General features: G+C 34.9%; 3 protein-coding genes across 4 annotated transcripts; all 3 read right to left on the bottom strand.

Moving 5' to 3' along the window:
• Nucleotides 1-1130: 1130 nt before the first annotated feature.
• LOC111887393 (nudix hydrolase 19, chloroplastic) lies at nucleotides 1131-3308 on the bottom strand. Of its 2 annotated transcripts, XM_023883562.3 has the most exons (7): nucleotides 2659-3306; nucleotides 2413-2553; nucleotides 2202-2306; nucleotides 2019-2118; nucleotides 1756-1848; nucleotides 1437-1669; nucleotides 1131-1322 (listed from the first exon to the last, which is right to left on the bottom strand). In XM_023883562.3, exons 1-7 carry the CDS (start codon nucleotides 3226-3228, stop codon nucleotides 1317-1319), a joined length of 1248 nt encoding a protein of 415 aa, XP_023739330.1. In that variant the 5' UTR covers nucleotides 3229-3306; the 3' UTR covers nucleotides 1131-1316. The 2 variants fall into 2 exon arrangements, with proteins under 2 accessions (XP_023739330.1, XP_023739329.1); XM_023883561.3 differs by having other exon boundaries at nucleotides 1265-1669; nucleotides 2659-3308.
• Nucleotides 3309-9266: 5958 nt separating this feature from the next.
• LOC111887382 (uncharacterized) lies at nucleotides 9267-9950 on the bottom strand. Its single transcript, XM_023883549.1, has 2 exons — nucleotides 9614-9950; nucleotides 9267-9502 (listed from the first exon to the last, which is right to left on the bottom strand). Exons 1-2 carry the CDS (start codon nucleotides 9948-9950, stop codon nucleotides 9267-9269), a joined length of 573 nt encoding a protein of 190 aa, XP_023739317.1.
• A 182-nt stretch (nucleotides 9951-10132) lies between these two features.
• Nucleotides 10133-10570, bottom strand: LOC111887380 (uncharacterized). The gene has a single exon (XM_023883548.1). It carries the CDS (start codon nucleotides 10568-10570, stop codon nucleotides 10133-10135), a length of 438 nt encoding a protein of 145 aa, XP_023739316.1.
• Between the last annotated feature and the right edge of the window lie 2466 nt (nucleotides 10571-13036).

Here is a 13036-nt window from a genome sequence, read left to right as displayed (position 1 = left end):
TTTCAACTTTCATGGCAGAAGAAGCATACATCAGCAATTTCTGTTGGTAGTGTGGTCCACCTTAAGTTTCGTGGATCTTACACGTGTCAGTTTCTAATGCATGTAAATTTATATTTATATTACTGTCCTATATTTTTATTACTAGTTTATAATTCATGGAAAAACTCAAAATTATTAATCAATTATTTTAAATAAATTATTAATTAACTGATATTTTTTTAGTTATATAAAATTTAATCGTTAATTTAAATAAATATATGAAATTCTATCACCTTATAATTTATATTAATTTTATTTTAATTTTTATTCTAATGTTATTAATTTAATGTAATTAGAGTAGGAAATTTAAATTTTAAAATTTAAAATTAAGAATTAATAAGTTGACAAGTGACATACATTAATTAGGAGGTATAATAGGATGACATATGGCATAAGAAGAATAAAATTTACATTAATTATAAGGCTTAATATGATGACACATGTCAAAAGGAAATTAAAACTATTCTTTTATTAGAATAAGGATTATTAAAAATCTTATATCACAAAATGATTTATAGAATAAAAATATTTTTGTTAGGTCATAATTTTATTAAATGACTTATTCAAAAGATAAAATTCTTTTCAAAAAACTTACATCGGAGAAGTTCTAAGAAACCCCTACACAATTCGCGTATAAAAACAAACTTTTTGTAGCATTAAATCTTAAACTTACTGAAATATTCTTTTTTCAAAATTCTTATAAAAAAGTATGTGATCGTTCATTTTTTCTAAATATTTCATTTAGTTAAAACTTAAAATACTCAATACTGTAATAAAAAAAATCTGGCTTATTTACAAAAAATATATGACATGATTTTCTAATGTTTTCCCCTTCATATCATTATTATACGTGGACAAATTTTGAAGATTATGCATTGCGATTATTCATTGCTATAATGGATATATTTTCTAAGTACAATTATCCTAATAAAAGACCATTCTAAAAGTACAATGTTGTATATAAAAAATAAAAATAAATAAATAAAATACAATTAAGAAAAGATAAAAAGTACAATACAATTTGTTGTATGTAACCTAAACTATATCACAATCCTTAAATGATGCATGTGTTAAAAACATATTACACCTCATTAACCCATGATAAATATTTCCCCTTTTCTTGTTTTCAAGACAAAAATTCAAGATTATCAAGACATCTCTATAATTTATCAAGAATCCAATTCTTACATAAATATACAACAGAAATCAACATAAAGTAATGATCTTTTTCTGAAACAAACTCCATTTCAGCATCATCACTTGGAAGAATTCAAAGATCAAACCTGGAAATAATAAAAAAACAAAAACAAAAACAAAAACAAAATGATTCTTTTTAAAACATCTTACAATCTCGAAACAACACCTTTCTTTTCTGTTTCAATTCCATTTATGCTGACCTGTTCCTGGTGGGCCCACGAAGAAATTAAATGATGCGCAATTGCAAAAGGTCCAGGAACAAACATGGATGCAAGTTCACCACTTTCTACATTAAAATCAGACGCAACATTTTGACCTTTTACAACCCCTTTACACATTTGATCCACTTTATATGCTGATGTTTTTTGTGCCTTTTTATATTCAGTGAATGTTAAAGCTTTCTTCACTTCTTCTCTACTATGCCATTTCGCATCTACATATAAAGTTTTCAACGTACAATATTATTGTTGCGATAGGAAGAAAAGGGTATTTTTGTCTTTTGACATTATCAAAAGTTACCTTCTAATTCACTCTTGTCCACGTTTATTTCAAGTGATGTCGCGTATGCAAAAAAACCAATCATTAATTGGCATGGCATGCTACTAGGTCCAACTACAACCAAATAAATATAAAACGATTGAATATAAATCTTTTAATTACCAAAATTGTACCACATAAAAAACGCAATTTTAAATGCTATAATTTGATTGATTTTTTCAAAAATGTCATAATAAGAAAAATAAATATAAAATTATATTGTTATTTCTTGCATTTAGGATTACCTGGCCATGGTTGAGAACTATGATAGATTACTTCACCAACTTTAATACCCGATTCCTCCCATGTTTCTCTTCTCACAGCTTCTTCCAAGCTTTCTCCTGGCTAAAAAAAAATTAACAAAAAGAAAAATAAAAAATAAAAAATAAAGTTTTGACTTTTGGGGTCAAAATGTAAATATGTAATACCTCTAGAAAGCCAGCAAGGCAACTCCACATTCTAGGCACAAATCTTGATTGTTTACTAAGCAATGCTCGATCATTCTCTTTATCGATCACCAACATAATTACAACCTAAAATTGTAGTTAAAAATTGTGTAAATTGCACAAATTACATATATGTAATTTCTATTATGGGTAAAAAGTAAAAACCGAAGTACATTGATGTGAATTAGTATACCGGATCAACTCGAGGGTAAATTTTTTTATTGCAAGAATCTTTTTTACATTGTCGTCTTCTTCCAGCTTCAGCGGGAACCAATGTTTCTCCACAAGATCCACAAAAACGAGATGTATTATGCCATTCCAGTAATGCTCTTGCCTACATAGATGTTCGTAGTTCGATTTATTTAATGATTTGTAAGTTTAAAGTGTGTAGTTGTGTATGAATTTGAATCAAATTAGGTTTTTGATGAAGAACACTTACGTGACCAGCTATAGCAAGCTCGCCCATGGCGGAATCATCTGCCCAATCGGTAGCCACCATTAATGTTCTCAATTCCACGAAGCAAAACTGTCGATTCCCCAATTTCTCCACCAAACTAATCGATTCGGAAACATCAATCGCCCAATAGACGACACTATCGTGTTCTTTTTCTTCTTTACTATCGTAACCTAAATACACCAACAAATCATCGCTCAATTTCAGGCCGCTATCTTCTAAAACAAACTTGAAATCGACAAAATTTAACCACCCCAGATGCCATTTTTTGATCGAATCGCCGGTTGATCCGGCTAAAGGTCGACCCTTTCTGAAAGGGAGGACTTTGAATTTAGGGGAAGATGGTTCTTGGATATGGGTTTGTCCTGAAAGAAGAGTCTTTAGGGTTTGAAAGGCTGATGTGGGTGAAAATGGGTCGGTTGGTTTGGGGGTTTTGGATCTTATCGGGTTTCCAGCAAAGACTGGAGCTTTGAGGTTTATTGACATGGTGGAGAAGTAGGGTTTTCTTGAAATCAGAGATTTTACAGAGAAGATAGATTTAGAGAGATAACGCATGCTTCTATCATATGTCTCTTTCCATAAGCTTTTTTCTTTGCGAAAAATCTTGAAGGGTGTTTGAAGTAATTGTGTCCGTTTAATGTTTATGCCACTACAGTTGACTTAAATCAACGAAATAATTGACTCATCTTGATGATAAAAAAAAGCTGTTACATAAATTTTTTATTTATGCTGAAATACCCATATATCTTTATGCAAAATAACATCAATTTTTAATAAATAGAAAAAATGATTTAGGAGGGTAACTGCCTCTTATCGGTGTTCTGTAACATCCCAAAATTCAAGACCAAAAATTTCTTTTTAATAAAACATTACTTTAAACAAAGACATCATTCCAAAACATAATCTGAGTATAAGTTTTCAAAACACATCTTGATTATCAGAGTAAACATTCTCAGGCTGACTAATCTATGGTGTGTGTCATACGATCACCCCGAGCTCCTCCCTCCGCTATCGGAAGTACCTGAAAACAAAACTGAAAACCGTAAGCACGAAGCTTAGTGAGTTCCCCACCTTACCACATACCATGCAAAACCACATACTGCACATACTGGGCCACGCCCGCTATCCTGGGCCTCGCCCCTACCCCGGGCCTCGCCCGATACAACGGCCCCGCCGCTCCAGGCCCCGCCTGGCTTCGAGCCCCGCTCGGATACAGATCTGTTTCACTTAGGCCTCGCCTGTCACAGGGCCTCGCCCACTAACATATAATAGCACATAAACATATCACATAACATTACATAAACTAAACATATACTAACAACTCTTGCTCTAAGGCCTCGCCTATCTCTGGGCCCCGCCTGTGTCCTGCTACTGATGAGTCATGGAACCTCGTCCATACTCCTACTGATAGTGAGATACGGGCCCAACCCACCCTCACTCCTTTCCTAACTTGGGCCTCGCCCCTGCTCTGCTGCTACTAAGATGTGGAACACCATCCACACTCTGCTATTGGTGAGATACGGGACCTCGCCCACACTCACCTCCCTACCAGGCACATACAAGTATCATACAAACAACAAGTATAAACTATCACATAAACTGCTCCTTGGGCACCCGCCCTCTATCATTGGACCTCGTCCGGATATCATACTAGCATACTGTGCCTAGGGCTAACCCCCGGGTCTTCTACTCATAACTACATGGGTCGGCATTGTGGCCGTAGACCCATTCATACAAAGGGAAACTCACCTGATGCTGCTGAACTGCTGCTGCTAACCCCTTTGATCACTACCTGACCACTGACTCCGAACTGCTGCTCCGCTAGCTCCCCGAGCTACCAATATCAACATAACACTTAGTCTAACTGACCTTCAAAGGTCAACCAAGTCAACTCTGGTCAAAGTCAACCTTCCAGGTCAACCCTACTCGTCGAGTCACCCTACTGACTCGCCGAGTTCATAATTCCAGAGTCCTTCCACTCGCGACTCTACTCGCCGAGTCAGCCCCTGACTCGCTGAGTCTACTGATTTCCGATTCCTGTCCTGTCCAACTCACTGAGTCCTGGCTCGACTCGCTGACTCGAGACTTAACTCGAAGGGTTTGGGACCACGCGACCTGACTCGCCGAGTCTAAGAACAGACTCGCCGAGCACACGGCAATCTTCATCCAACTCGCCGAGTTCATGCCTATCTTCATCCGACTCGACGAGCTGTTCATCCCACTCGTCAAGTTCCTCCCTATCTTCATGCTACTCGCCGAGTCCACTCGAAGGACTCGCCAAGTCCATTCGGATCTGCTTACATGCAGAGGACTTTCGAGTCATGCATGAACTCCAAACTGTAGATCTACCCTTCCTAAGCCTATTCCCTACGTAAAGTTGCAAACTTTACGTGTAGAGAGGGAGATCTAGGCAAAATGCACTAATAACTAGGGTTTAAGACCAAGAGGCTCCAAATTCCACCCAATGGCTGTTACTTTATGGGATTCTAAGCCAAAACAAACATGGATCTGAGGTAGCAACCTCAGATCTGGACCTCAAGCTCAAGATTGATCTTAAACATGGCTTAAAAGCCCCAAAACTCATAACCAAGGAAAATCTGGAGGAGAGGAACGACTTAATACCTTCAAATGCTCTGAAATGCTCCCCAAACTTCGGATCCAAGACCACTCCTTGATGCTTCAAAGATTCCCACTCCTTCTTCCTCCTTAAAACCACTCAAAAATGGCTAAAAGCTTGAATGAACACAATGGGGCTTAAGGTGCGGCGTTCTGGGTGTGAGAGGCTGTAAAGGAGCCCTAGGAAGAAGATTGAGACGTTTAAATAGGCTCCAAGCCCCGGATTTAGGGTTTTCCCTCGCACAGACCAGACTCGCCGAGTCCACTTGGCCGACTCGCCAAGTTGGTCACTTACTCCTCGACCCGGATCCCGCTCCGACTCGCCGAGTCCCTCCTAAATTTAGGGTTTCCTTTACTTTCTTGGCTTTCAAAATCTTGGGTGTTACATGTTCACATATTGACAACTTTTTTTTTTACATAATAAAGCAACTAACTTGTTTTAACTGTTTAAATTACATCAATATTATCGGCTAATACATGTTTTAACCGGTAACTCAAAAGGAAAATGACTTAAGAGGGTAACTACCTCTTATTCGTGTTCACATATTGACAACTTCTTATTTTTTGTACATAAGAAAGCAACTAACTTGTTTTAATTGTGTAACATCCCAAAAATCATGACCAAAAATTTCGTTTTTAATTTAATACTAAAACCATAATTGTCAAATCATTAATTTAATACTCCGACATCGGGCCTCGCCCGACATCAGGCCCCTCCTGGCATCGAGCCCCACTCGGTATACAGATCTGTCTCTCTTAGGCTCTGTCTGTCTCCGGGCCCCGCCCGCTAAACACATACAATCATATAACATGCTAACACATAAAGAAACATACTCTACTGTATCTCTGTCCTAAAAAACATACTCTGCTAATAATGAGATACGAAACATCGTCCGTCTCAGCTAGTGATGAGATACGGGACCTCACCCACATTCACTTCCCTACTAGGCACATAAAAGTATCACACAGACAACAAATATAATCTAACATGCAAACATTCCTCGGGCACCCACCCGACATCGGACCTTAGTCTGGAATAACATACTAGCATACAATGCCTAGGGCTAACCCTCGGGTCTTCCTACTCATAGACTACATGGGCTGGCATTGTGGCCTTAGACTCATTCACATAATGAGGAGACTCACCTTGCACTGCTGAAGCCCTGGCTGGAACTAGCTGAGTATGGACGAAGTTCCGTATCTTATTATTAGCAGAATATGTTTCTTAGGACATGGATACAGTAGAGTATGTTTCTTTATGTGTTAGCATGTTATATGATTGTATGTGCTTAGCGGACTGGGCCCGGAGACAGGCGGGGCCTAAGAGAGACAAATTTGTATACCGAGCGGGGCTCGATGTCAGAGTATTAAATTAATAGTTTGACAATTATGGTTTTATTATTAAATTAAAAACGAAATTTTTGGTCATTATTTTTGGGATGTTACACAGTTAAAACAAGTTAGTTGCTTTCTTATGTACAAAAAATAAGAAGTTGTCAATATGTGAACACGGATAAGAGGTACTTACCCTCCTAAGTCATTTTCCCCTTTGAGTTACCAGTTAAAAAATGTATTAGTCGATAATATTAGCGTAATTTAAACAGTTAAAACAAGTTAGTTGTTTTATTATGTACAAAAAAGATGAAGTTGCCAATATGTGAACACGAATAAAAGGTAGTTACCCTCCTAAGTCATTTTCAATTAATGAATCTTGATAACTTTATTTAAGGAAAATAATTAGTTTGAAAAGGGATTTTACAAGAATAAAAAGTTACCTTTCCAAAATACAAATCAACAAAAGGTAGAGCAAATGTTCAACCTTCTTATCTTTTATCCGATTACACCCACAAATGCATAACATCATTAAAAAACATGACAACATGTTCCATTACATTCAAGAAAAACAAAACGTCAAAATTCGCATATGGTTGAATTACCGCCAAAAATCTCAAAAAAAGAACTATCAACTCTCATGTATCTGATAGAAATTGATCATTCATTGTCATTTGGACACTTTCCACAAAAAGATAAAAGAATAATAATAATAATTCATCTTATTTCTCATCAATCCAATCTCCATAGATGCCTTTCAGCTTCTTATTTGCCAATTTTGCAAACCCTTTTGCTTCACCTTCTTGTTGAGGAACAGTAATCACTGATTTACCAGGTTGTTCTTGTTCTTTCCTCCCTCTTTCCATGCGTTCAACGTTTTTACCGCTGCAATTTGATCCAAGAACCACAAATGAACAGTTAATAAGTTTCCATAGCTGTAGAGAGAGAGAGAGAGAGGAAGAGAGAGAGAAGAACCTGAAAGCCCATGAAGAAAGCGACATTTATTGTGTAATTGCATCGACCCTTATATTTCCATTGGTAGCAGATTTGACGGAAATCCGAAGGAGTCTTTACAAGTTCTTGAGGTTTTGGTAGTAAATCTTTATAGTCATGAGCGTATGTGCAACGATCCCCATTAAAGCATTTCCCTTGAAGAAATATTCGACACATTTCAGTTCTGTAGAATCTGTTGATGGTTGAGGGGTTGATTCTTGGAAGGTTTGCGTTGACTGATTCAGGGTTTCTTGAGTTCTTGATTGAGTTTTCAGATTGGGAGTTTGAATCGTTTTGTTGAAGAAAGGTTTTGCTTTCACCATTGTTGATACCAAAAACAGGGTATTGATTCATTGTGAGCAATTTGGTTGAAATTCAATACGACTGTGGTATTAAGAAAGAAGCAAAGATAATTTGGGTTAATTGGATTAATAATTTGATTTTGAAATATACAAACTATTTCTTTTTTTGGGAATTTTGATCAAGAAAAAGAATTGGAGTAAGATCAACATGCGAATAATCAAAAATCAAGAAACAGAGTAATGTTAAGAAAAAGCTTACGCAGGTTTTATGAATCATCCACATTTTCAAATTCAAGATGAATTTACTTAACGTTTACTATTTGAGGATTAAATCTAAAAACCCATCAAAAAAATTTTATGAAAGAAATAAAAGCTAACCTGATATGAATGGTGATCTCAAAGTAGTATCAAAAGAGGCTGTGAAGTGGAACGTTATAAATTCAAGATTAAATTCTTTTTGAAAGGCTTCAAGAGTAGGTTTATAGAAGTTAGTTAACCTTGTAATAACGATTATGGTTAAAATAAATTTTAAAATTCAAGATTATATTATGTATGGACAAAAGGCAAGCTTCAAATAAAAGGCCACTAAAATATATTTCTGTTAAAAAAATTTAAATCTAACATGAGGAATTCTTGATAATCGAAGAACCCAACAATGTTGATAATCTTGAATAACTAATTAGTAGTTCATTATATTTGGAATCTCCATGTTATTTTCCAATTGTAGCAATACGACTTACATTCAGAAGAGTTTAAATGGGGGTGATAGAACTATATGTGGTTTCTCCTCTTTCATGTTCACAATTTCTTCGACTATCAACAATTACCCATGTTAATTTTACATCTTTGAGTGAGTTTATTTGAAAATAATTGGATGATGACAAATTATAAAGATTGAGATTCCTTATTTTGATTCAACAACGTACAGATAGTTCCTTGTTTTGTATTAAGGGATTCTTGAATCGTTGGCTTGGAATTGGAATAAATGAAAGAAAACGGATTGACATTAGCGTGATCTGATCACAAAGATCAATCCCAACCCGATAGATCATTCATTTATGTGTCATACCACAAATACTATATTTTTGCAATGCCATATCATTTTTTTTCCCTCATCCCACAAAACTGGTGGTTATCATAACACATTGTACCATACTTTTTCTTTCCATTTTTAATTGAATAAAATGTAATTAATTAAAAACAATAAAATGAAAATACTTCATTAATTAAACAAAATACATACTAATTTAAAAAAAAAACATAATCGAAAAATAGTTGAATAATATGTGACGTCTAGTCATTGTCGCTTGGTACGTCATCAAAATCTTCATCTGAATTTCCTTCAAACATTTATGATTCGTCATCTATATCTTCGAACAAGTCGTCTTCAACAAAATTGTCGACAATGTGATTCGTTTGAGCATTGAAGATGCGTTCCACCAAATCAGCGTGAAGGTTATGGTGTACAACTCGGTCGTATACTTCCCCTCTGTTCACCATGTATGTCTTAGAACCAATACCAACTCCTTCGACATTTGGTAAATTCTCATTCTCATTGTAGCAGAAAATCATTTTCCCCTCGTCTTCTAAAATCATATTATGCAATATGATACATGCGTACAACAAATTACTTATTCGTATGCGCTCCATAGATTGTGTCGGTACCACGAGTATCTGTCAATGTCTCTTTAGGACACCAAATGTGCACTCAATATCCTTCCTAACAGATTCTTGTGCCACCTTAAACTTTAATTGCTTCTCATCATTTGGACATGTGAATGATTTCACAGATACTGCTAACTCAGGATATATGTCATCAGTAAGATAATACCCACGCTTGTATGATGTCTCATTTACTTGAAACGACACATTATACGATTCCCCAAGGTAGATTTCGTTGAATATCGACGATTGGTCTAGAACATTGATGTCGTTGTTGCCACCCGATAGACCAAAAAATGTACGCCATATCCAAAGGTCATTCGAGGCCACTGCTTCTAAAATTATGGTCGGCTGCTTTTGATCACCTCGCATAAACTGACCGCGCCATGTATTAGGACACGTTAACCACCCCAATGCATACAATTAATAATACCAAGCATTTCAGGGAACCAATGCTTGTTTTCATGTGTTGTATATAGTTGTTGGATGTCATTAATCGTACACTTGTGTAAATAGCGACCGTAATAGAGGATAATGACAACTTTAGCAAGCTTCTAAACACAATCCCATGTTGTTTGCTCTGACATCCTCAAATACTCATCCCATGAGTCCGGTCTCATGTTGGATGCTAGTTGATGAATTGCAGCTGTAGAATTTTGAATTCTGGAGAAACCAGTTTGACCTCTTCCATTAACCTGCTGCTGAAAATATGGAAAGCGATTGTTGATGTCGTCGACAATGCGTAAAAGTAATACCTTACTCATCCGGAACCGACGCCTGGATTTTTCTGCATACACTGCATCATCAACAATGTAAACGTTGACAAGTTGATTGTGTTCGACTTCATGATTTCTTCGTAAATGAGGATTTCTTGTTTTTGGGTGTGAACTTTCGCCTTCATTTTCTTGCAAATAATCAAGTGATGTGCGCATGACGTCTCCAATAAACCCCGCTTCCCGCAACGCCAACGTATTGGACGAAGAAGAAGACATTTTGAAATAACAAATTTTATAAAGTGTAGAGAGAGTTTTGTGTTGGTTGATGATATTGAAATGAGAAATGAATGTTTATTTATAGGAAAACTAAAAAAAAAAAAATTGCCAACGGCTACATTTCAACGGACAAAAAGGAGATTGGAATGCAAAAAAATTGTGGTGTGCAGCAAGTCTGCCACACTTTTCTTTGGGGTCGATGTTGTGTTTCCTGCATACCACACTCTACCGTGGTGTGCGGTAGGTTGTGCACTGTATGGCCTAAGTTGATTCTTAGAAAATATTAAAGCGAAGTAGCAAACCATTTACGGTTCCTTTTTGGTTATACATATATTGGTAGATGTCACTTCAAATAATTGTAATGGAGATATATCAATTCCAATGGATGGATTTAAAATGATGTTACTAAATGAATAAGTATGGGTAAATAACACAAAAGACATTAAGTTTACATAAAAATTCTAATTTGACACTGTCTTTTTTTTTGTCTCAAATTTGACACTGTTTTTTCTAATTTTTTTTTATAATTATGACAACTTTATCGGTCAACCCGGTTATCTGCTGACGTGGCATGATGACGTGTTAGTTTTAATGACGTGACATGCTGACATGACATGTTAACGTGTCAAAATTGATTTTTTTTTCATAAAAGACGCCAAGTTTTCACATTTTTTTTTATTTTGACACTAAATTTGATTTTTTCTTTCAATTTTGACACTCTGTATTTTTGTTTAAAGTCGAACATCATTTTTCTAATTTTGTTCAGTTTAACCATTTTCCATTTTAAACCATATAAATTTATATTTTTATTACATTTTAAACTGTATAAATAATTTTTTTTCGTTTAAAAAACACATTTTTATATAAATAATTTTTTTTTGACATTCAAAGCATAATGTTATGCATACATATGTATTAGTGTTGGGTTTTTATTCAAAAATTAGTTTCAAAAACATAAGATTTAATAGCGGAAGACTTTTATATTTTGAATAACTTAAAACAAGTTTATACCCACTAAGGATCTTCTTGCAAAGTTTGGAAAGAAAACAAGATCCACCAAAGAAGGGATGAAGAAAAGACAACCTTTGTAGTTCTTTGGGTCCTCTTAGGAGGCTTGGAAGTTGATGAAGAACGATAAACTTAAGAAAAACTAACAATGACTCAACTTGATGTAGAATGCTAGTTCTTTTGTATAAAACTCTTAAGACTCTTAAGCTTTATGTTATTATCAAAATAAGAACACAAAGAGAACATCAAGAAGCAAGTAATCTTCATGTGTTCTTAACAAAACTAGAGAGAGTGAGATGAAGAGAAAAAATTTAGAATATTTGTATGGGTTAAGACAAGAGAATGAAAGCCCCACTTTATATAAAAAAATCTTTGGTCCATAAGTTCTTAACACTTTAAGAACCTATGCCCGTAAAGCCTATGTGTTCCCCATGCTTCAAGTCATTCATTTCTTTTGAATGAATTAATAAAAAAGACCATAACTCCTTATTTTAATCATATTGTCAATGCTTTTCCTTTTAGATGCGTGTTCTTTTCATTAAACAAATGAAAAACCCATACTCTCTTTTGTCTAGCCAAATTTTGATTATTATAAATGCAAAATAAGACAAAATCCTTTTATATTTTATAAACCAAGTTTATAAAATATAAACTTTAACTTTTTAGTAAAAGACGACAAAAGAATTTATCTAGTCCAAATTATTGTGCATAACTTATTAATTCATATCATATGAATTATATATAATGTTACTTGCTAATCATATATATCAAGTTGTTGTTAGTGTGAACCATTAGTATCATATGTTAATTAGTAATATCACTTTAATATGATTCTTGAGCATTCAAGATATTTCAATCTCTCACTTGTGCAAGATTCATATTACATTGATATAGACAATGGTGAACATCTAGCAACATTTCACTACCCCCCATCAACATACGACTTTGTGCCATTTTATCAACGCTCATTTCCCCAAAAGCTCCAAGCTACAATTGTTGTATAAGGTGAGTTTATCAGTTATCCCTTTTTCACAGACATCATGTTAAACATGAGATACAGATCACAATCAATCTCATATGGTGTTCAACTTTTGGTAAGGCGCCTTAAGGACCATCGTTTGGCCATAACTAAGCATAATACTCCCTACACTTAAGTCCCACTATGTATCTCAGGTGTTAAGGATACAAATATAGTACCTTTTAATCAAGTATCATTCATGATAGCGATCCATGAGATGATCTTGATGCGGGTCAGTTCAATACTAGTTCTCTAACAAGTACCTATGAACCTTGGTTACAACCCATTGTCTACCTTCATCCAGTGAAAGTCAACCAATCCAATTCATATTAGTATTACTTCATAATTGCTCCCACAATTATAATTAACTATTAACTTTTAGAATAATAAGATTATTCATGGATTAAACATGTTAATATAGAACACAACAAGTATTGATG

Source organism: Lactuca sativa, chromosome 8 (assembly GCF_002870075.4).
Source record: "Lactuca sativa cultivar Salinas chromosome 8, Lsat_Salinas_v11, whole genome shotgun sequence".
In the NCBI taxonomy this organism is placed as follows: Eukaryota; Viridiplantae; Streptophyta; class Magnoliopsida; order Asterales; family Asteraceae; genus Lactuca; species Lactuca sativa.
Note: the sequence above shows the minus strand (reverse complement) of the source record. Positions and strands in the feature narration are given on the sequence as shown.

Bases quoted from the DNA above. Each gene is read 5' to 3' on its own strand.
- LOC111887382 (XM_023883549.1), bottom strand. From the start codon at position 9,950: ATGCGAGGTGATCAAAAGCAGCCGACCATAATTTTAGAAGCAGTGGCC. The intron at 9,503-9,613 runs GTGTCCTAAAGA...ATATGATTTTAG, and splicing joins GGATATTGAGTGCACATTTG to AAGACGAGGGGAAAATGATT.
- LOC111887393 (XM_023883561.3), bottom strand. From the start codon at position 3,228: ATGCGTTATCTCTCTAAATCTATCTTCTCTGTAAAATCTCTGATTTCA. The intron at 2,554-2,658 runs GTAAGTGTTCTT...ACATCTATGTAG, and splicing joins AGCTTGCTATAGCTGGTCAC to GCAAGAGCATTACTGGAATG. The intron at 1,849-2,018 runs GTAATCCTAAAT...ATTTGGTTGTAG, and splicing joins TAGTTCTCAACCATGGCCAG to TTGGACCTAGTAGCATGCCA.
- LOC111887380 (XM_023883548.1), bottom strand. From the start codon at position 10,570: ATGTCTTCTTCTTCGTCCAATACGTTGGCGTTGCGGGAAGCGGGGTTT.